Source organism: Xiphophorus couchianus, chromosome 15 (assembly GCF_001444195.1).
Source record: "Xiphophorus couchianus chromosome 15, X_couchianus-1.0, whole genome shotgun sequence".
Taxonomy (NCBI): Eukaryota; Metazoa; Chordata; class Actinopteri; order Cyprinodontiformes; family Poeciliidae; genus Xiphophorus; species Xiphophorus couchianus.
In genome coordinates this window covers 2,001,310-2,026,163 of record NC_040242.1, presented here as the reverse complement: position 1 = coordinate 2,026,163, position 24,854 = coordinate 2,001,310, and the positions used below count along the sequence as shown (strand labels likewise).

General features: G+C 37.6%; 1 protein-coding gene and 1 long non-coding RNA gene across 2 annotated transcripts in view; one reads left to right on the top strand and one right to left on the bottom strand.

The window, feature by feature from the left end:
* Nucleotides 1-6,202: 6,202 nt before the first annotated feature.
* The window catches only part of man1a1 (mannosidase, alpha, class 1A, member 1), a 121,663-nt gene continuing 103,011 nt past the window's right edge, over nucleotides 6,203-24,854 (bottom strand). The window contains exons 6-12 of the mRNA XM_028040415.1: nucleotides 20,716-20,839; nucleotides 20,550-20,643; nucleotides 16,497-16,612; nucleotides 13,450-13,669; nucleotides 12,303-12,475; nucleotides 11,225-11,340; nucleotides 6,203-10,304 (exon numbers count right to left, since the gene is read on the bottom strand). Of these exons, the coding sequence (XP_027896216.1) occupies nucleotides 10,178-10,304; nucleotides 11,225-11,340; nucleotides 12,303-12,475; nucleotides 13,450-13,669; nucleotides 16,497-16,612; nucleotides 20,550-20,643; nucleotides 20,716-20,839 (970 nt within the window). The 3' untranslated portion in view covers nucleotides 6,203-10,177. The remainder of the gene's footprint in view (nucleotides 10,305-11,224; nucleotides 11,341-12,302; nucleotides 12,476-13,449; nucleotides 13,670-16,496; nucleotides 16,613-20,549; nucleotides 20,644-20,715; nucleotides 20,840-24,854) is intronic.
* Nucleotides 21,357-23,281, top strand: LOC114158683 (uncharacterized). Its single transcript, XR_003598461.1, has 2 exons — nucleotides 21,357-22,484; nucleotides 23,147-23,281. It is a non-coding gene; the product is annotated as an uncharacterized LOC114158683 (long non-coding RNA).

Sequence of the window (24,854 nt, the reverse complement as noted above, 5' to 3'; positions counted from 1 at the left end):
ATTAATCAATTCACATTTTTGTTTTTTTAAATTTGCTCAAATTTCGAAAACCCGTTTTAGTTGAAGCTGATTCATCCTTCGAGTCCCGAAAACGAACCTTTTGCCTCCAAAATGATTCCATATTGTTCAAAATTTGGTAGAAAGAAGACTCAGTCTTAGACAAAACTGTGTTTGAACACAGTGTCCCAACGCCGGACTAAAAATAACTTAAAAATGAGTTAAAAATGGAAGAAAATTCTTTAGAAAACCAGCAGGAGTTCTGTCTCTGTCCACGGTGCTGAAATTCATCTATTTCCAGTAGCAGAACGTTTCACATTGGCGTCAGTATTTTTACATCAAATGTATCGCTGTGCAGAGACATAAATAACTCTCTAAAGGATCCAACCAGGCGGCAGGAACATCTGTCCAGAATGTGGGTCAGACTTCCTGGTTCCCAGTGGGACTCCAAACAGGAAGTGGAACTGCAAACTCCTGGGGGATTTCCTGGTTTCAGAACAACAATCTGCTGCTGGTCAACAAACCAGCCATGATGGTGGCAGAGGAGCGACGTCCCAGCAGGGGAAACATCCGACACCCACAAATTAAAAACTGGGGAAACAAAATGAAATCATGTAGTTTTAATCTGTCCCAGTTAATCCGTGTGACATGTTTTCTTTGGCTCTTTTACTCTTGTGGTTTTCGTGGTAATGGTGCAGAGGTGAGGATGGGTTGCCCGAAGACTCCTGTGGGATGACACAAGCAGAGAATAATCTAAAAACGTGAGGCATTAATATTTAAAAGGAGTAACTGCAGCAGAGGAAGTCATCTGGAGCGCATATATCGTCCTTTGCTGCCACCTGGTGGCAGGTTTTAGGAACACCCGCATTTAAATAAAATCTATGATTGTTTTATTTTGGATAAATGAGAGCAAGTTGGTATCAAATGAAGACATTTTGATCTAGAAATCCTTCTAATATGCTCCAACTTCTCAATTAATTCAGTTGAAATAATTCACACAACCGAGAACAAAAAATTAAAACTGCCTTCAATGACAATGAGATTCAACACAAGTCTTCTTAACTTAGAAGAGTCCAACCGACCTTAAGTTCCGCCAAATATAAATTGTAAACTAAGTTAAAATCTGTGAATTAAGAGAAATTTAAAGGCATTATTGTATAAAATACAGCACCGAAGGAACTGCCGTCACAAACTGGATTCAGCTGAAACACTGTGGGTCCAGTTCACATCGAGGTGCAGTTTGTCCCAACATGGACAAACCAAATGGACCTGGAGGAAAGAACTTTGGTCATATCAACGATCCCAAACACAGAATGCGTAAACTGTGCTTAGAAATAAACTGTCTTTGTGCCAGTCAGCCACTCCAAAGAGCTTCTCAGTGGGTCGAATATTCAGCCAAAATTACCTGAAACTGGAAAAAGGATTCAGAAAGTTAGCTGTAGCATTTAGCTAATTGTGACGGATGTCTCAGATGTATTTACCGCATGCGCAGTTACTCGGGCCATGGCGCGCGCGCAGAGTGGGAAAGAGGAGAAATGTGCGAATAAAATTAATTTGCCTTTGTCCAGTTTTCCTATGTCTCTGTGTTCAGTGAGTTCACGGCGGAGCAGCAAGCCGATGTTTCTTTGAGGACTCTTTTCGATCAGGTGCGCCCGCTGAGTGAATTAACAGACTGTGCATGTGGATACTTCCTGCAGGACGCGTTGTTGGTGAGGAAATGGTCACCACATGCTGACATTGTGGGTGAGCCGGTGTTTCAGGTAGTGGTTCCCAGTAAACTCCGCTCCGCAGTGTTAAAAGTTGCTCATGACGAGGCTGGCCATTCTGGTGTACGCAAGACGTATGACCGGGTTCTAAGACATTTTTTCTGGCCGCGTCTTAAAAAGGACGTTTCGTCTTATGTTAAAATGTGTCATGTCTGTCAGCTCATTGCCAAGCCTAATCAGGTTTCGAAACCGTTTCCTTTACGCCCAATTGTTGCCGCATCTGAACCATTTGAGCATTTGATAATCGACTGCGTGGGCCCGTTACCCCGCTCAAAGGCTGGGTCATCATATCTGCTCACTGTGATGTGTCAAACTACACGTTATCCAGCAGCTTATCCGTTACGCACAATTACTGCTAGGTCAGTTGTACGTGCACTCACTCAGTTCTTTTCGGTGTTTGGCATCCCTAAAGTAATACAGTCTGACCAAGGAACTAATTTTTCATCTCATTTGTTCAGTCAGGTTCTGAAACAGCTACGGGTGCGACATAGTAAAGCGACAGCGTATCACCCAGAAAGTCAGGGGGCCTTAGAGCGCTTCCACCAGTCTCTGAAATCTCTCCTGCGCGCTTACTGTACAGAACTGGCGGGTGACTGGGAGGAAGGATTGCCTTGGCTAATGCTGGCCGCCAGGGAGGTAACCCAGGAAAGCACCGGGTTTAGCCCAAATGAACTGGTTTTTGCGCGCACCGTGAAGGGTCCGTTGGCTGTGGTGGCGGACGGGCTGACAGAGCCTGCTCCACCGAAAAACCTGGTGGATTATGTTAATGGTTTCAGAAGACGCTTGTATTTGGCACGGGAACTCGTTAAGGAGAAATTGACTGTGGCGCAGAAAAAAATGAAAAGCTTGTTTGATCGGCGTGCTGAGGCGCGCACATTTCTGCCAGGTGATCAAGTGTTGGCTTTGTGTCCAGTCGTGACTTCTCCGTTTCAGGCGAAATTCACTGGTCCGTATTCAGTTCTGGAGCGGGTTTCCGATCAGAACTATCTACTATCTATGCCAGAGCGGAGAAAGAAAACCCAGTTGTGTCATGTCAGCATATTAAAACCGTATTATGCTCGTGATGTTGATTTATTTCACCCACAGAGTAATGTTACCACGCCTGCGTGTGCCGTAGACAACCTTGCTGGGAGGAGCGAGACTTTCAGCACCACGGACAGCGCACTGTCACCTGTGGGGGATGACGGTGACACGGATGGGTTGGACAGCTCCCTGATTCATGGGCGTCTTAAAAACTCCGAAACTTTGAGTAAATTGGACACGTTGTTGGCTCACTTACCTGCAGGTCGTGCTATGCAGTTAGCAGAGCTGATAAGAGAATTTCCATGCCTATTTTCGGACACGCCGGGTCGTACACATTTGATAGAACACGATGTAGATGTGGGAGACTCTAAACCCATAAAGCAACGATTTTACAGGGTGAATCTGGAGAAGCGCGAACGCTTGGATGCTGAAGTGGATTACATGCTTCGTAATGGGATTGCAGAACCGAGTATGTCTAGTTGGGCATCACCTTGTATTCTGGTCCCCAAGTCTGATAACACTCCGCGTTTCTGCTCGGATTTTCGCAGACTTAACTCTGTGACAAAACCAGATTGTTTCCCATTGCTGAGGATGGATGATTGTGTCGACCAGGTGGGTTCTGCTAACTTTGTCAGTAAATTTGATCTCTTAAAAGGTTACTGGCAGGTGCCATTGACAAAGCGCGCACGTGAAGTGTCGGCATTTGTTACACCTACAGGCTTGTATTCTTATACTGTAATGCCGTTTGGTCTGAGAAATGCGCCAGCGACGTTTCAAAGACTAATGAACAGAGTGGTTGGTGACATGACTGGTTGTGCGGTTTACTTGGACGACGTGGTGGTGTACTCCAACACGTGGGAAGAGCATGTGGAGCGTATCCGGGAGCTTTTCACTCGTTTGGCGGGGGCGAGGTTAACGGTCAACCTGGCCAAATGTGAGTTTGGAAGGGCGACTGTTACCTATTTAGGTCGTGTGGTTGGCCAAGGTGAGGTCCGCCCTGTTGCAGCAAAGGTTCAAGCGGTAGAGCAGTTTCCTGTTCCTGCTACAAAGAAGGAGCTAATGCGTTTTCTTGGGCTGGTGGGATATTACAGATGTTTTTGTCGAAACTTCTCATCTGTGGTGGTGCCGCTGACAAATTTGCTGCGCAAAGACGTTAAGTTTGAGTGGTCTACCCTTTGTCAACAGGCTTTTGAGCAGGTGAAAAGGCTCCTCTGTGCTGCTCCTGTATTGGCTGCACCACGTGTTAAACATCCTTTCCAGCTCTACGTGTACGCGTGGGTGCTGGAGCTGTCCTTACACAGACTGATGACCTGGGTATTGGCAGGCCGGTGAGTTATTTTTCAAAAAAGTTCAATAAGCATCAGTTGAACTACTCTGTGATTGAGAAGGAGACGTTTGCTTTGATCTTAGCCCTGAAACATTTCGATGTTTATTTAAGTGGTGGCGTTAACATCGTGGTGTTTACAGATCATAATCCGCTGACGTTCCTGTCATCACTGAAATGTCCAAATCAGCGTTTGATTCGCTGGTCATTGTTCCTGCAGTCCTACAATCTGGATATTCATTACATTAAAGGAAAAGACAATGTCATAGCCGATGCGTTATCGCGCGCTCCACTTTTGTAGCATGTTTGCTTTTTGTGCCTGTTTTTCTTCTTGTTCCCTTTCTCTGTTCCTTAAAAGAGCTTCTGAGTGCACCAGTTGCTGGTCTGGAGAGTGAACTGAGGAAAGAACCTGTACATTAAACATCAACTTGGTTAAGTATAATATGTGGGAAAGAGCAACATGTTAATGGTGACTGGGTTTTGCTTTGCACATGTGGTGAATTTAGGTTGGCGCAGGGTTCCATATAGGAACCTGCTTCTTTATGGGCGGGGGTGTGACGCCCCTGCGGTGCTGTTGTATGTGTGTGCTGTATAGTGCAGGCTACTTTTCCATTAGGTCCTTGATTGTGGGAGGTGCCTCCCAGACCTGGATGGTATATAAGGAGTGCTGTTCCATCAATCGGAGTGTGTGGCTGGCTGACAACAGAAGCAGACGATCCGGACTCAGAGGCGGCGCTGACACCTTGTGTTTTTTAATAAATGCCTCGCAAGAGGTTAAAAACCGTTGGGTTTGCCGTGTCCTCCCTACTTTTTGTTGCGGCCATCCGAGCCGGGTCGTAACACTAATGTACCAGGAATATTGGTTAATAGATACTGTAATGTTAGCTATAGCATTAGCCAACACTCCGTATGTGCTAAGGGAGGCTGGAAAAATAGCTGTATCATGTATCCAACAAGCACTGAACACTGGATAGAGGGCAATGAAATATTAGCTGTAGCAATTAGGTAGCAGTACACTTATGCTAGAGGATACTGCAAAGTTAGCTGTAACATTTAACTAATGTACCTTTAACACTGATTTAGATACTGTAACGTTAGCTAAAACAGTTAGCCAGTTCTCCGCATGTGCTAGGGAACACTGGAAAGATAGCTGTAGCATGTAGCAATCCCTTAATAGAGGTTAAAGGACAACGAAATGTTAGCTGCAGCATTTATTCCACACTATACAATAGATGATATTACAAAGTTAGCTGTAGCGTGTAGCCAGCCTGAACACTGGCTAAAGGACAATGAAAAGTTAGCTGTAGCATGTAGCCAATACCTCACTTGCTAGATAATACTAGTCAAAGGTTGTCATAGCAGAGACAAAATTCTTTTTTCCACAGAATAATGAACCTCAGAGCAAAAACTGGAAGATTTCAGCAGATGCAGCTAAAAACAAATATTTACATGAAAATAAAGACACAGCCATTTCTTTCCTCTGTAAACTAGAAGAGAGAATATGTAGCCGATTTAGCAACATTTAAATTTAAGCTTCCTTTCATTTCCTCAGTATTTGGTAGAATTGCACAAAGTTCTGTTAAACATTCTGGGTTTCCTTCCACAAGTTTGTCAATAATTTGCTGGAATTTTGTGTTATTTCTCCTGACAGAACTGGTGAAACTAGATCAGGTTTGCAGGCCTCACATTTCCAGCTCAGAAAACCAATTCATTAAGTGCACCAGTCCCTCCTGCTGCTAAACATGACAAGCTGCAAGCTTCCTTTATATATAGTTTGATCAGACTACAGGTCATGTTATGCATTTGTCTGTTTTTTATGGCTTCTTTCTCGCTGAATGGCCTTTCAGCTTGTCGGTACAAATCTTGATTTTAAAAATGTTCTTGTCAAAAAATAAGATTTTTTTTTTACCCACATCTTTGATCAGTTTGTTTTTTACATCACATAAAGATCTAGTTTGTTCAAATAGATCCACAGGTGTATGGATAATTAACCAATCAGAAGCTTGCAAAGTAATGACATCATCATCTGAGAATTCCAAATTCTATTTGCTGATAAAAACAGAAATTTGTAAAAAATGTACAAATGCCACAATTATTAGAAGATGTTTTATTCACAATAGAAGTGTAACAAATATAGTTTATTAAAAAGTCTGCTGCTCAATATTATCATTTTATTCCATATATTCAGAAGAATCTTTATATAAATGCCAAACGGCTCGTCTGCCGCAATGCAATATTTACATTTCATATCAACAATAATTATATTTAACACAATAAATCAAATTTCCCCACAGAATTAAAACACTGCATACAAATGTAAAATAATCTTTGTGCAATGGAATGATTCTCAGTGAGTTTTTCTACATTTCTGAGGCTGTTTTCACACATTTGAAGCTCTAAAACGTCGGCTGATTGGGCGACTGAGTCAGTGACAGAAAAACAATGAAACACAAAATGATCAGAAAAAAAAAAAGTCCAACCATTTTTATGGAAATAATTTAAATCTGAAGGTGAAAATTCAACCAAATTAAAATAAAAAAATCTGCAGATCAGCCCTATAAAGAGACTAAAACCCAATAATTCTCAAAACTCTGAACAGCTAATTTCATTTCCTGCAAATAAAAAAAACTTCTGATTTAAAAGGTAAATTCAAACCTACAAAACAGCATCTCATCTTTTTAAAACCTTAATTTCACCACAAATAAATTGAGAAATCAGAACAAAAACTCTAAACTAAACATTTTGGCTTGAGTTTTATGAGAAAATTGTGTATTTAATGTAAATTATTCATGTTAAAGCTGTAGAACAAATATGAAAATGCTGTTTTATACACAAATAAAAATCCATTGATTCTGAGTTGAATTACATCCAATAATTCATCAAAAACTAAAATTAACACAAGTGAGCAAAACGTTTCTTTCTGAAGCAAAATGATTCAAGTTTTAGATTTTTTCTTCCTTTGATTTTTAGTTTCCCGTTTTTGCGTTTCTACCTCTCAGTAAATTCGTTCTGCAGCTTTTTGTGCTTTTCAAGACAAATAACGAGTGAAATAAAGTAAAAGAATTTCACATTTGCTGGTACATTCATTCGGCTCCATCTGATCCTTTGTTTTGTCGACTGTCACTTGAAAAATATTTTTTAAATAACTGACGAGTCTTTTTTTGTTTTTGCAGATGATAAAGCAGCTGTTTCTGCAGTTTGTTTACTGATTAACCCACAGCGCCCCCTGGAGTCGGACCCCAGCACCAGCATCTCCTCTGATCTACCAGAAATAAATTATCACAATCAGCTGTTACAGTTTCAGACAAACAAAAGACAGAAAAACTGAAAACTGTTCAGAGGAAAAATGATTAAAAAAGGCAAACTTTTTGAAGTAAAATATTTAATTTGAGATAAATTAATTAGAATTATTTCCCTGTTGGAGGAAATTAAAGCTTTTTAAGATTTGATTCCCATAAATAAATAAATTTAAAAAATCCCCTTTTGACAAAAGAAAATGACATTAAACTGATGTTTGATTTTTCTATTCAATCAAAACAGGAATTTAATTTAATCAGTTTCAGAAAAATTAAGTCAAGTAATCTAATAGACGCTTTAAAAACAGTCAGAAAAATTTCAGTTGAATTTCACAGTTTTTTCAACATTTTCAGAGAATAAAATTAACAATCTTCCTCTGTAAACCTCAAAAATCATTTTTTAAAACAGTTCTCTGCTTTTTTTCACTTTTTAGTCAAAATGTCTTGGTCAGAATTAAAAGATCACATCGATTCTAGTTGGTTTCAGTAACTTAAAGTGAAGGAATCTCAGATATGCTTTAAAAACAAACAGATTGATTAGTTGATTTCAGTTTAATTTGACTGTTTTTGGTACTTTTTCAGAAAATAAAATCAACAAATCCTTTTTCCTAAGCGTCCAGAAAAACCTGCCTGCATTTTTCTAACATTTTTCTGTGTTTTGGCCAAACTTAAAGGTCAGACAGATGTTTTATAAACCTCAGATAAATAATCTCTGGCGGTGACGCGACTTTTTTAACGACTAGCCATCTGCTGTCTGTCTGCTTTAAAACTCGGCTGATGAATTTGATCCGCCGCCTCCAACATCATTATTTGGCAAGACGAGAGAAAGATCTGCGAGCCTTGTGCATTGTGATTGGTAATTACTTTATAATGCAGCTAATTTCACAGTCTGCAGGCATTTGGCCCAAGATTCAAGAACTGCAGTGGCAGTCTGCCACCACTAGATGTCACTGCAGCCCAGGAAATCAGACTTTTGACTCTGGAGAGGGAATAACACATCTGATCTCCTATTACAGATGGATTTTCCTCAGAAAGGAGTGGTAATCCTTTTATTCGTGTCCACTTTTGGTTAAATCTTCATCTGTAGGATGGGAATATACTTAAAGCTGAGAGTCTTTGCTAAAAAAAATCCCTTCTTTGTGTTCATATGAGCTGCAACTCCTGTTTTTACCAGCGAAGGCACTAGATTAAAGACTAAACTGGATGAAATCTGGCTTCGTCTCTATGGTTCTGTGGAAAAAAACGATAAATTAATCATGATGTAAACGACAACGTAAATGGTAAAAGCTGCGCTACGTCAGTATGGCTTCAGTGTGACTGAAGGTGAAGCTTTTAGAGCAAAGTTGAGCATTTCCTCACAGAGGAGAAGATCCTGCCTGACGGAAAATAGAAGAAGAGGAGACGAAGGTTACATCCACTCATCAATACCAACTTTAACTACATTTAAATCACCACTTCGCAGAACAAAATGATTAAAAACCGTCCAACTTTAATGATTTTTTTAACCGTGGATTTCCTCTAATCACAGGGTGAAATATGTACATACACCACCGAGGCCTGAGTGGCTGTTTACTAAGATCTCAGTTTCAAGAATTCGATAAAAACAAACAGGCTAACCAGCTAATCAGGTTTACTGGGACAATTCCCAGTGGACTGGTCTTTTTTTTTTAATCATTTATTGTGAAAAGTTTCTTGAAACTTTAAATGAGGTTCGAGTCTAAAATGATCACTTCAAGTTGATTCAGATGAGTGGATGTAATCTCTGGAACAGCAGCGTAAATGTTCAGGGTCTCAATGGAGGCACTGATTTCAAAATTTGAGCTGATATTGATATCCGATATCAATATACTGGATATTTTCCCATATTTCTGACATTGGAAGAACAACCAGGAAACTCATATCCCAGAATCCTCTGCAGCATCACCATCACATCGGGTATTAGTATTGGGCCAATTCCGGTATTTCATGCATCCCCAAAAATAAAATAAAATAAAATAAAGCTCCCTGACAATTTAAACTGCTCCAAAATCCATCAAAATTAATATTAGTTCACCGGTTTAAAAAAATATTCAAGTCTGAGGTCATTAAACCTAAAATCAAACCAATTTTTTCAGGATAAAAAGGCAAAAACAATCGAGTTAGGAAGAAATATCCGTTTTTAAATCCTTCTTGGTCAAACTCCGATGGAAATGTGAGATAGAGGAACAAATCAAACAGCTGGTCAAAGAAAACCAGTTGAATTTACTGGCAGATATGAACAAGGCATGATTAAGATCGATGAAAACATAAAAAAAGGAAATCCCAGTGTTTGTCCAACCAAACAGATCCTCAAGCAGCGAAAAGGAAACAGAAAGTGAACCGGGAGTCTTTCCGCTCACCGTGTCACTTCGTCGCCCCTGTCAGTCAGAGCTGAGACGTCTTTAATTCACAGAGCCGCCTGGTTTCACCCTCACAGAGAAAAAAACTAAACCCAACAAACATCCTGATAAATAACGTGACCAGACGAAGAGCAGCTGATTGATTATCTCTGCCGTTTCCAATCCAAACAGGAAGTTCTCATGATTCCGGTTTTAAATAAGCTGCTCCGGATCCGACCCAACCGGAGATCAGTGTTTGCAAAAAGATTCAAAATAAAAAAAAACAAAAAAACAAATCAGATAAAACCAGAACAGATCCAGTTCATAAAAAGAACAAAAAAATCAAAATCCGACAAGGAGGAACCTGTCACCAGCAGGAGGCTCAGATATACAGGGTCAGAGGTCACTGGGAGGCTACTCCACTTCGTTGGGCGTGTCTGTTTTGTCCTTCCTGATGACGGGCAGAGGGTGAGCCTCAGTGTTGAAGACCCAGTGTTCGAACGGCAGGTGGTCGTCGTCAGAGAACAGCAGGTACAGATACCTGCAGAAAACACAAATTAAACAGAGAAACTTTTTCAGATCATTTTCAAACCAACGGACTGGTGGGCTAACATTCGCTAATCAGTTAGCGCTTTAGCTAGCGCATGAAAACATCTAGCGCATGAAACGTAAACCGTGTATATTTGATCCTGTTGATCAAGTATCAGCTGGATAGTTGATCAACTCTATCAAATACCCAGTTGATCTGTTACAGAACAAAACATTTAAACTTAGCACTTTAGCATTAGCATCCACTAAATACCATGTTGTTGAAGTTCCCCTGTTATCTGATCATAAAACCTCAGGGAAAATATATTTATTTCTGCCCCCTTATATTAAATGTTGGATTATTTGTGTGAAATGATGCAAAAATTGTTCTGCTTGTGGGTAGACAAAAACCCTGCCGACATGATCAGTAAAAACAAAAATAACTGGAAACAATTAGAGCTAAACGTGACGCTGCGGCTGGCAGGGAAGACTGGAGACATTTGGTGTTTTTCACAGTTTCTGTCTCTACTATTTGGAGCCTTTTTTAATTAACTTTTTTTAGATTTATGTAACAGACATCGTCTGGCTGACATATCTGTAATTACTGCAGCTAAATTAGAAGCGTTTGTTTTGTCATTATTCCTGGAACTTTCTCCAGATTTTAGATTTGTTTCTCTGGTGCTCCGTGTCGGAGGACATGCAGAGCAGCTGAGACCTGATTCGTTTGGAGATCGACCCGAGCAAGCAGAGACATTAAGAAGGTTTTTAATGAATTTTAATTCACTCAAATGAATTAAAACCAAAAAGATTTTAAATTTATTGTTATATGATATTTATTACGGCTATTAGTACTGTTTTGTGACAGTATTGTACATTATACAGCAGGGACAAACTAAGCTAAAATATTTAATTTAATACTCAGTTTGGACTTACTTTAGCGTTTCGGCCAGGTAGAAGCTCTGCTGCACGTCGTCGTGGTTCGGAGACGAGGCGTAGACGTCTCTGACGCCGCTGTAGCCTCCTTCTAGTCGGCAGTGCTTCTCCAAGGCCTGGATGAGACGCAAACAGAATATCTTAAAATATTCCTCAACTCCTCAGCTCATGCTGTTCACATAGAAAGGGAGCTAAATGAGTTCTTGTTTTATTTTAAAGGGGTGTCATTATGTGTTGCAGTACCATTTTATATCACAATCAAGTAACTATTTTAATTTCAGTTATAAAAATGCTACATATATCAAATATGACTTTAAAAATGGCCTCCGTCTCTTTAAGAAGCTCCTGCTCTTCCTGAAACTCCGCCTACAGGAAGTCATCTCAACATTGCTCCTGTAAGTCTGTCTTGGTAACAAATTTTGTCAATTTTTGCGATAGACAATAATATTGCTTTGAGTACATTTTCAGGTAATAACAAAGCAGCATAATAATGCAAGAACACATTTTCAAAGATTAATACACACTGAATTCTGATGAACATTTAACACCAGATCTGGAAGACATTTTAAATCTCCAAAATAATTTAACATAACAAATAACAAAATTAAATTAATTATGAAGGGGCTAGTTTAGAGTTTTATCATCCAGTTTTTGGTAGAAAGAGAAAAAAATAAATAAATCATGCAAATGAAAACAATTCAGCTCGTTTTAATTTATTAAGCGATTAATTGATTAATTGATTTATTGTGACAGGGCTCCTCCATTAACCCTTTAACAATGTTTTACCAGAGTTTCACTGAGAAGCAGCTCCTTTAATGAGCTCAGCAGATGCTCAGTTTCAACAGGTGTTTGCTAATTGCTGCTGGCTAGTCTGAAGGAGCACAGTAGGGGAGGAAACTTGGTTGCCATGGAGATTAAAGGATTCCTCATATATGCATAAAAGAATCAAAGCAACACTCCAGGTATGTGTTTAATAAGGGAATAACATTATAAACATGATGTAAAGCTCTTACTGCTCCTTTAAATAAAACTACAACAAATTGAGCTGAACTTTATGAGTGTTGTGAAGTTATTTCACCTGGACAGCCTCCCAGCCCCACTCTCTGTATTTGGGGTCGTGGGTGAATCTCCACATGTACATGTAGGTCTCGATGACCTCCGGGCGCAGGATGAAATATTTCTCGTTCTGTCGGGTTGCGATGGCCTCGACTCCGCCGTCGAAGCGGAACGCCTCCGGACCGAGCTTCAGCGCTTCGGAGAAAGGAAACAACACAATTTAAGACTCAGATTGCAGCTTTTATTTACTTTATGTCAAGGATTTATATCACCTGACAGCCAGTGTTAGTAGACTTTAGATTTATATGATAGCTGCAGTATCATTTATCATTCATAATTTAGTTTATGCTACATATGTGGGTGCAGAGAACAACACCATCATAAAACTGTTTTCATTTTGCTCATGGTCGTAATCCTCCAGAAACTTATTGAAACATCTAACAAAATGTAATCATTATCATTTTAATCCTTTTCCAATGTTTAATAAAATAAAGATAATACAAAGACTATGATAAAAGAATAAAAATGAATGCTAATAAAGACAATTTTAATGATAACAGCGTAGGCAAATATTTGACAATTAATTGAAAATTCTTCAGTTTTTTTATTTAACCACTTTGTCATTTTTATACAATATTAGAAATACATTAAAAGATGCAGGAAAACAATTATCCAGTTAGTGATTAATCAATTACTAAATCAGTTGATTATTTTAATAATCAATTAATCACAATTAATTTGATTAATCATTTCAATGGATTTGTTTCTTGAAGGTAAATGCAAAGCATTTGTCTTTTTTAAGTAAAGCTTCTTGCTTTTATTTGAAACTGAAGATGTGGAATAAACAAGACAACATGTTCTTTTATTAAAAAGCAAAGTTTACTTTATCTCAAACTTCACAAAATAAAGGAGGCATTCCATTTTGTTTTTGTTATGAAACAAAAAACAAAAACAAATCCTAGATGGAAGAATTTTAAAATACTTTAAAATATTTGAATCCACGAAAATGTAATGATCAATTTACTCAAAAATAGAGAGAAAAGGCACAACATGCTTTAAATCATAAATAAAATCTTTACTAAGACTAGAATCTATTTATAGTTCATTCTGAAGTTATTATTATGAAATATAACATTTTCAGACGATTCAAAGGCTCGTCATGGAGTTACCTGTCCTGGCGTACGACTCGTGGCAGGTGCGAGCGATCTCCGCCGCCTGCTCCATCTGGTGGCCCGTCTTGTCACCAGGGGCCCCGTCGGCACCCAGAGCGATCATGCCGCCGGCGAAACACGTCAGGTGGCCCATCTTGTGCTCCAGCAGCCCTCCCTTCCACTCGGCTATGTAGGTCAGCCCGTTGCTCGACTTCCTCATCAGGTTGGTTTCTATCGCCTGGAAGAAAGAAACAGGGTGGCGAGAATCAAAAAACTTGAATCCCATGTTGTCTCTATGATAGGGATGCAATTGATCAATTATTTAGTTAATCTGAAGTTAATTGATCTCATCTATAAACTAATGATTAATTAATAAGCAGCCATTTTCTTGAAAACTTGAGTTTTCTCCAAGGCTTTGCTTTGATTGCCTCTTTTTGACAACAAATCCAAGAATGTTTATAAAAGGGATGCAAGTTACCAATGATTTAGTTGATCTAAAGTTGATTAACTGTAAACGTTTAATTCATTAACAGCCATTTTTTTAAAACAAGTTTTTCTAGTATCATAATGGCTGATCGTCTTTCCATAACACAAAGAACTAAATTGTCCATAATATGCTGAATTAAAATGATTACATTTTAATATTTTCTATCAGTTGTGTTTAATACAACTGATAATGGCGGAAAATTGAGGTTTTCTCACATTAATTAACTTAGATATACATCTATGAAGTATAACAAACCAGGAACCTCTTGTGTTGCTGAATTGAAAAATATGTCAAACATGTAATTAACATAAATAAATACCGTCTGTTGCTCTTGAAGGAATGTTAAAACTTCGCTCTATAAAGTGCACTAACTCAAGTCAGCCCTTAAAATCAACCGTGCTTACTGGCGCCATGTTTTCCCCCCATCATGTTCATTTTCTCAGTTGTCCGTCCTGCTTTTCTATCAAACCCTCACCTTCGTAGCACATCGTTAATATTTGGTGGATAAGTCGACGCTGCTCCGCCACACAGTGATGATGTTAAGGTGAAACTTCATCTATATTTCAAAACAGAACACAATAAAGTACACTTCTCTTTCCCGCTCCGCCATTTTGTTTCGCTGTTTCAATGGCTACGATTAAGAATGACCAGCAGCGCCTTCTGCTGGATGGCGGCCAAACTACAACACTAAAATGGGGTCTAGCGGACGTTACAAGTTAATCGATTAGGATTAATTTTAATCTAAAATACAATTGCTCTATGCTTCCAGATTTAGTTATTGTCGATGTTTAACTCCAATATTTACGCTCTTGAACGCACCACAGTGAGCCAAAAGGACATCCAGCAGCTTTCTCCAGCTGAGACCCGTTGCTTGTCACCACAACTTAACTTGATGATTTATTATAATGGAGGAAATAAATAATCCTCGGGGTTCAGGAGGATTTTTATTTCCTTCCTGCAAATCATCTGTTCAGCATCTTTGACTCTGTGTGAGCCGCTTTGTGAGGTTATTTAAATAACCAGACTTTTGTAATGTCTGCAGATGAAAGCAAATACCACAGCATGACTGCTTTTTATTATCCACAGCTGACCTTGCAGTTGTTGTCCGCCATTATACAGCATCATCTATAATGACTCAGAGGCTGCATGAGGGATTTAAAGCCTGTGGAGTAAACGGCAACACTTCACCAGCTGTAAACAAACACCACGCTGTCTGCTTAGAGGGAACATGTGGAAATTAGACGGCCACTGGCTGTGAGGTTTATGTAATACGACCAGGTTCTAAAAGTTTCATTTGGTTGGATCACATACTGGGGATATGTCGTCTCTAATTTAAACTAAAGAACATTGACCACTGTAGTTTTCAGTTGATTTCCCTATTTTTTTTTTGGTCTTTTTGCACCAAAAAGAAAAGTTACTACAGTAGATCCTAATATTAAGCTAACATCAGCTTATAACTGCCTATTTCAACAGTTTGAACACCAAATATACCTCAATATGTATTAATACACATTATATTGCTTTCGACTCATTATCACTGGAGCATTGACCAACATATTTGACATCTATTGATGATTTTTATTACAGCACTTGACAAAATAGGATGTCAGTTGGTGACTGTATGTTGTTTTTATGACTTATTTTGTGTTTTTATGATGTAAAGCATTTTTAACTATCTTCTTGCTGAAATGTGCTATACAAATAAAATTGATTGGATCTATGTTTCCATTTGTCAGGTACAACTCTCATGTGGATTTTGTGTAAACATTTAAAATGTCGCAAAAAAAGAAAATAAAATGCGAATTAGACGTGTCCATCTACTGGTTTGAAGCGAAACAACTGGGCTACGCAAAGTTTAATTTTCATCAGATGTTGGCGCTAAGCATGGCAGTAAAAAAGCAAGAAGTAAAGGTTGCAAACTACCTACGAACTGCAGTGAAGCTCAGCCCGTTACCTAGCAACCTCAGTGGAGTTCCGTCCGTTACCTAGCAACCCAAGCAGAGCTCCAGCAAGTTTGGTCAGCTGGTTTCCCACTGTATGAACTGTACAATGGCTGCTGGAAAAGAGTTTTGTTGTTGACTTACCATACAGAAACCGTTTGTTGGCTCCACTTCTGCGTTTAAAAGATGTACGGTTGTATAGTTGCGCATTTGTTTGCAGCCATTTTCACGTGCGAGTGAAAACATTGAGTTGAGTGGGTGTGGCCAGCAGTGGCTTATTTGGATTTAAAATGACATGAGGCCCTAAAACAGCTCAAAATCGCACTGAAATTTGATTATCTAACAATGATTTTGAGCTAAAAAAAATATAATAAACTTGTTTTGCATCACCCATAGAGCTAACCTGACCTGTTCAAGGAAGCATAATAACTAAAGTAGGAGATCAGAAAAATCACCCTGCATTAAGTTTGACAAAGCCAAAGTTGTGGATAAAGACATATTTAGTATTTCTGACCAACCTCTGAAGCTTTATTTAAGTCCCTGCCCTTTGTTTAACTTGAGCAGCTAATCCAATAAAGACCCTCTGAGCATGTGGGGATGTGTGTGTGTGTGTGTGTGTGTGTGTGTTTGTGCCTCACCTGCAGGGCATCGTAGTACATCTTCTTCCCTTCCTCGTCGGTCTTGTCGGACATAAGCCAGGCCTTGAGCAGATACTCATAGAAGCTGTCGCCGAGGCCACCCACAGACACGTGATCTGCAGCAAAGATTAGCGGAGGAACATAAATCAGCGCCGCGCGGCTCCAGCGAGGCCGCTGCACAAACACCGCTACATTATTCTGGTGGCAGGCTGATCGAGTAGTTTTCTAGTTTTTGTCCCGCTGATAGTCGGCGAAGGCACATCCATATGCATGCGTCATTAACGCGGTCCGGCTGCGTTGAGAAGCACAGAGATTAAATGTCAGCTGTGATCATCTTGAGGCGAAAAGAGAGGAAGAGGATAATGATGATGAGGAGGAGGGTTTGGTTTAAAGATGGGGAAATATTTACAAATAAAGAATCAGCGATGAACAAAAACCTAGAATAATAATTGTACACTGCAAAACACAAAATCAGTAGTTTTGGTTTAATTTTCTAATGTAAATATGTAAGCAAACCTGAAATAAGAAAAATAACTTAAAAGTAACTTTTCAGCAAGAAATAGGAGCTTATTTAAAGGAAATAATTCCTTTATTTTGATGAAAAGGTTGAAATTATTTAACTTAAAACACGAGATTTTTCCCGGTTTGGAGTTTTAAAAAAATTAAGACTTTTTTATGGTAATATTATGACTTTGTTTTGGTAATATTAGAACTTTGTTTTCAAAATGTTGCTTTAATTTCAATTATCCCTTCTGTGAGTTGAACAGATTACTAGTGCCAAGCTACGAGAACTTTTCTTTAATTATGAGAATATATTCCCAATATTAGCAGAAAAAGACACAATTTTACCAATAAAATGTCCTCATATTACAAGAAAAAATTTTATTTAATGAGAATTTTATTGTTGTTATTTTTCATATTGGAATTCTCATAAAATTACGACTTTATTTTCAAAAAGTTGCTCTGATTTCAGTTATCTCTTCCTTGAGTCGGACAATTAAGTCCGAGCTATGAGAATTTTGTTTAATTACGACATTAATTATAATATTAGCAGGAAAAGATACAATTTTATCAATAGAATGTCTTAAAAAACTAGTTTTAATGAGAATTTTCTTTGTCTTATTTGCTGCCGTTCATAAAATTACTACTTTATTCTGGTCATTTTAACATTTATTGTCATATTATTTCAACTTTGTCATACGACTATTCTTGTACACCATTCTTGCATTATTATGACTTTATTGTCCTAATTAAAAGTAAATATCTTAGCCTGACCTTTATATTTTGTTATAGAGTTGATCTGAATTCAAAATCCAAATAAAACACGCTTATAAAACAAGATGGCCGCCATGGGCATTCTGTTAGGAAACATGAACTAAATCTTAAAAAACTTGATTAAATCGATTCATTTCTAAACACAACTCAAACCTTAAGGTAGAATATAAGAGTTTATAAGCGTCTCTCCTGTCAAAGTTCATAGTTTACAATTTATTAAGCAAACCCAACATACGCCACAACATACTATCAGCCTGGATAAACAACTTTTATGCATTCATTCCTCTTTTCTTTATGTTATCTAAACAGCAATTCTACTTTTATGCATCAGTTAATGAAATACTTGCCTGAAAACACCGTTATCAGCTTTGTGTCACATAAATATGAACAATTATAACCGCTCATGTGTTTAAATGGTTGTTTTACTGAGCATTTCAGAGCAGTCTGCGGGAACAGATCCATATTTATCCGACTCAGACAGTTGCAAGCCTTTCATAAAAAGCTGCGCAGTAAAACTATACCTGACAGCGCTTAATAAAAGCTGAGAGCATATCAGTGGATATAAAAACAAAATAATAAAACCAGGCAAAAGGATTTTTACTTTAATGTCACATTCTTTTTTGGTGAAGAGCACAAGTTTCTCTTTATTTTGTTTTACAGAGAACAGTAAAATTAACAGCAAAATGATGTGAATAAAAGGTGAAATTGGATCAAGAATATAGAACTTTTTATGGCTGTTAAATGTAAAACACTAAAAAGTAGAAGGTGGGTTTAAGGAGGTCAATCTGAGCTTGTCTGAAAGCATCTTTTTGCCACCTTATCTTCAGACGTGTGGCTGCTGCTGCTGCATTTTTTGGACTTCCTGAATAATTCTTCAATAATTATTTTTATTAAGTTTTTGTAGATCAGTAGATTTAGTTCAGTTGTTGTAAAGGTGTCAACAGCTAAATATTGTTTTAATCAGTTAGTTACACTTATTCAAATACAAAAACCTTTCAGAAAAAATTTACTTTCAGGAGTATTTTTACATTTTACTTTTACTTGAGTAATTTTATTTTGAAGTATTTTTACTCTTATTTGAATTACATTTCCTTAATTTTCTACCCACTGGATATAAAACAAACACGTTTTAAATCCATCAGACTCAGACACACACCTGCAGATTTTGTTAAAAGTTTCCCAAGTTTTTTATTGAAAGAAACTGATTTGGAAACATTTTATTTTGCCTGATTTTGTTATTTCTTGTTACTGATATGAATTATTGTCCTTTTGGTTCTTAAAATACAAAAAATTCACTTAACTTTATACTTTGGTCCATTTGATGATGTAATTTTTAAATATTAAATGATTGATAGTTTGTTCAGTTACTCAGTATTTCAGTTAACTTTTATAAAACTTTTTTACTCTTACTTGAGTACAAATATGTTGAAGTTGTACAATTTACGCCCACCTGTGGTTTTAATTATGTTTTATTACATATTGAAGCCCGATTTTAATACATTAGATATTTCAGTGTTTCAGGAATCTAGTCAAAGTCTGGACTAAAATGTAATTCAGATGTTTTATTCATGGCTGAATAAAAAAAATTTGGCAAACAGGAGTGGGTCCACATTTCTCCACAGATCAACTTTCCTTTAATAAAGAAGTAATAATTTAAAAACTGCATTATTTATTTATCTAGGCTAAATATGACTGATGAAAAACTTTCTTTGATATATAAAAAACACCAACATCCCAGCTTTTATCTTCGCTGTCCGTTATTCTTTGCTCGCCGCTTGTCCTTCACGTCCGACGCCTCCATCATCATCATTTTTACCTGTTTAGCTCTGTGGTTTTAAGAATCAGCTAATGGGTTTAAAATTTCACCCTATCAGGAACATAAAAGCATCTGAACGGACCGAGAATGAAAATACTTGACGGGTGAAGAGCGGGCAACCAAACCGTGAGGTCATCCAACAAGGTTCAAACGGCAGCTTTAGGAAATGGAGCATGACTTTATCTGATGCTAGTAAATATTAGCATGCTGTTGAGCACGTGTAGGGATGATTTTTTTTATTTATAAATTTAGTCAAAGTTCAAGAAGAAAATGAAAACATTTTTCTTTAATTTTCCTGTTGAAAATGTTTATTTCTACAGGAATCTCTCTTCCTCTGCTAATTCAATATTTCAATTGTGCATCATTTATAAACAATAATGAATAATCTCAGTCTGATCCAGAATGTTTAATGATTACAGCAGAATAAATGTATATCAACTCTGCTGATTTGAATCTGTACAATTACAGGTGAAAGACGGACATAATGCGCTGCAGAACAGCAGCAATTTGCATGAATTAGTTCAAACCTGGGCGACGTTCATAATGTAATAAATTCAGATTTCTATTGTCGGTTTACATAATGAATTCAGACAGTGTCTTATATGTTAACTACTGCATTTCTTCTACATGGGAAGCTTTAAGTTTTTGCATATTCTTCTGTTCGTAGGAGTTTAAAGATGTGCTTTAAAAATGTGTGTCAAGAACAATAAGAGTTAATTAATATAAAATTAATGTCCTAAAAGCCCCAGAGAGATGCTTAAATTAATTCATTGGAACTGTTCTGTTTTGGTAGGTATGCTGGTAACTACTTTCTAATTTAAATGAACTGTGTTTGAATTTATTGACACGTTTATTGAAACTTTAAATCATTTGTGTCCTGACCACACGCTTCTCACAGCCACCGTTAAGGTTCAGATGTAAACAGATAAAATAATACTTTATCAAGTAGCAGAGTTACTTACGTTGGCCCCACTGGCCGCTGTTCGGGTTCAGGTAGTTCGGATAAAGTCCCTGAGGTTTGTCCAAACGGTTCAGCACTTTCCTGATGTTCATTACCTACAGATACAGAAATCATATTTCAGTGAAATGGTTGCTTTGAACAGATTTCCATGGCTTTGCTTCCGTTACCTTTTGAGCAAACTCTGGGTTTCCGGAGAGTTTGCTGAGGTGCATGAACTCCAGATGGAGGGTGCCGTACTCTGCCAGGATGCTGCTGCCGCCTGAAGCCCAGGGCCAGTTCCTACCGACACCACTGGGACACAAAGAGAGGAACGGTTAGAGACGGAGGGAGGGAGGGAGGGATGAGTGGATGGATGGATGGAGGGAGGGATGGACTGATTGTTGTTGATTGGATGAGTGGATGGATAAATTATGGATAAAAGATGGATGGATGAACAACTATGAGTGGATGGTTGGTTAGATAAATCATAGATGAGTGGTTGGTTGGACGAGAGGATGGATGAGTGAATGGATGGATGAATTATGGATAAATGTATTTATGGATAAATCGGTGGTTAGACAGATGGATGAGTGGATGAATGGATGGATGAGTTGGTGAATGAATGGATGTTTTTAGAGGCATTATTGTATGGATTATTATCATTATTCTATAGATTTAAACAGATGAATTGACGGAGGAAATCTCAACATAAAGACTAATTTCAAACTAATGGAAACAGAAATTTTTTCCATATTTCCCTTTTCCATAATTTTGCAGATCTAAAAACAATTCAAACTATTTTCCAGACTCCAGTTTCTCTAGGAAGTGTCATAAAAAAACAAACTTCCATTAATGTGACAAAGAGACGATGAAGAAATGAAACGGTAAACCAGGAGTTAGGGGTCAAATCCAAACATGGAGGCATTTATCAGCTGGATCCTGGATGGGAGCATTAAACCAGCAGCTGTTTAAAACTGAGCAGCTCCTTTGATCCAGGAGACGTCATTACATTTGCATTCTTCTTCTTTTGTTTTTTGGATTTTAACAAACAGATTTCTAAAATAAACCTGGAAGGATTGACATCACAAAAAGCAGCATATTTTCCTTCCTGGAGAGCAACCTGCTTCCTTGACAAGTACAAAAGACTCTGCAACGCAGTGTCTGCAAGATCATTAAAGCCACTGATGAGACAATTTCAGGCCAAGGACTGATGACTCTGATGGCAATGCCTCAAGTGAGTACTCATGAATACATATTGGCTATTTACTTCACTGTCAGTGCAACACGAAGCGCACAAAACAACCGCCACATTCAGGGAAGAGATCCAGCAAATGAGAGGAAGAAGAAAAAGAAGAAGAAGAAGAGATCTGTGAATTGGGAGAAGAGCCACACTCGCACAGATCTCTTTAAGGACGTGGAAGAACATACTAATTATCCCCCCCTTTCAAGTCATCATGCTGCACAAGGCGTAATTTGTTTCCCATTACACCCTGGATTTAATCAAGTCAGCCAAACAGAGGGAGGACCAGGGGAGCAGCAGGCGGAGAGACGCGGCAGGGTCACCGGTGAGAGACAAACCCATCAGCGGAGACCCGGGTTCATCGATGATTCAGTCTGAATACACGTTTAACCCCTTCAGGCCTGAATCCACTGGAATGGACGTTTACAGGCCTTTTTCCTTACTTTCTTCTGGGTTACTATTACAAATATTAGCAGCTTATTATTATCATACCATCATTATTATCACTTTTTTCTTAGTTTTAAAAAAATTGTATTCATTTTTATGTAGCAGAGATTAGGAAGAATTTATAGGCATACATTTGCAAGGAGTTGGTAATTATTCTGACTATGTATGAGTGAGTATTCAGCCGTATTCTTATAGAAGAATACGGCTGGATCGAGGCTTACTAAAAGGGCCGAAGGATTAAATTGGGTGTTTCCTGTCGACCGCTCGACGGTGAGTCGTTTAATTTACGTACTTTGTTTTCTTTGGAAATAGAAATGCGGTGGCGACACGCCCACTTAATCTGTGCATTAATGACTGAAAAGTTTATTTATTGATTTAAAAGGTCATTTTCTTTTTGTTAATTTTGTGGCCGAATAGATTATATATTGTTAAAATATTAAATAGGCCTTTTGATTTTTGTAGATTCGTCCTTTTAGGACAGTTTTAGTTATTATTTTTTTTTGATTGATTTTTGCTAACGGCCTATAGAACTCTGGGCTTGGTCATTTGTTTTTATTGGGGAGTTGCGCAACGAAATAAAAGGGAAAAAAACAATTGTTTATTGAAACGATATGGAAGTCAATTAAGTTTAATTGACTGCGTCAATTAAACTTAGATATAATGTGAAAGTGCACTTTAATTTGATTCGTACCTTTGACCGGTAACTTTAATAAGGTCTATACCCTTGATTTGAATCTGAATGTAACTTTGAGTTTGATCGCGATCTTTAATTGGAAATTCATTTGAAAAACTCATGAGAAAACACTTTATGGAATATAGTTATTTGTTTATTTTTTTGTAATTGTTGAATGTTTCTTTATTTTGGATAACAGTTTGACAATGTTTAAACATGACAGCTAATTTGTTTTATTTTTATTCATGACCTTGTTTAGGTCAGGTTTTTTCCCACCCCCTGTGTCACGTCAGGATGGCGAGCTACCGGATCACCGCAGCTTCGCGGTAGGATTTAAATGAACCAAGCTATTTTTTCATTCTGGACCTATTTGCTCTGGATCATGGAAAAAAAAAACAATCAGATATTGATTGATGGACTATTGATCACCTTGGATTCATGAATGGACCAAAATAGAAACTCTTGGGTGACATCAGGGTTTATTGTTTTTTGTTGCTGAGTGCTTGTTTTTTTCCTTGTTGTGTTTTTGGTTATATTATAGAAAATCACTGTTATTATAAATATTATTATTATTGCATATCTTCATATATATATGAAAGAAAAAAACAAGTTGAATACAATAACTTAAACATACTTTTGTCTAATGGTATTTTATTCACACCCACGGGCTCCATAGCCGAATCTATCTGAGCGCCATTTGTTATATTTGGCCGTAGTCAGGCGCCTAGCCTTAAGTAGCGTTACAAGTTGTTATTTCCAATCATCATTATTATTATTATCTGTAGATTTTCTTGTCTTGTTATGAATTGGTTTGTAATCATTTTGTTTGTGTAATATAATTTATTTGTTTGTCTTTAACACAATATATATAGAACAACAGGCACAAGAATATTATAACATGGTTTTAATTACAGATTTTGGTTAATTATTGAGTTGGTAAGTGATATATTTCATTCAAATGAAAAAATTTAATCACTTCTTCCAACTCATTTCAAACAGAAAAGTAATGGTAACCTAACTATTTTGTTGTTTATGTTTGCACATGTTGTCTCCGTCCCACTGATTGCTTGTTTTCTTGTTTTTAAAAACTTTTTTGAAATAAATAAATAAACAAAATCAAATCTGGCTGATCATGTAAATTTAAAAGAGAACCTTAAATGTACAATAGAGAATGAACTTCTATTGAATTGATGGAATAGTTAAATTTATAGTCTAAGTTTGTTATTGTTTGTTTTATTTATCTTTGCTTTTAATAAAGTTTTGATATTGCTGAAATAGTTTGTATGGTGTTTATGCATTTCTGTCATGTTTGTAAGACGTTGAAGAAGTCGATTTAAATTTTGTGTTTAATTTGTGTTTTAATACCATTATGTCTCTTGTACTGTTTGGCGTTTCCTATGGTAGACACTAATGGGAATCCCTAAATAAACAAAAATAAATAAATATAAAACAGGATTTTGTAATATGAATGACTAGTTTGCTATAGACCAATGACATGGACAGATGAATGGATGGATGAAGAGTTCAGTTATTAAAAGAGAAATATTGATGGATGGATGAATTGTTTAATGGATGGAGAGTTCAGTTATTGATGGATGGATGAATGGGATGAGTGGATGGACAACTGTTGTGATGATGGACCGACAGGTACAAAGTTCAGACAAGATGTTAAAAAACCTAAACTTCATCTTCTTCATTTCTGCTCCACTTTGGACCAAGTGAACCAGTTTAAAAACATTAAACCAGTTTCTTTGTTTCCAGTCCCAGTGGCTCCTGTTCTGGGACTGGAAAATGGCAATAATCCATCGTAATACCGAACAATGGAGCTTCGTCTGGCCCACCTGGGTCCACTGTTGTGTTTGACTACTGAGGCACATGGCCCACTGACCCAGTTAGCAAAGCTCCTTAAACAACTCCACGCTCCACAGAGTGGGGAGACACTTATACAAGTAAATTATTTGGTTAAT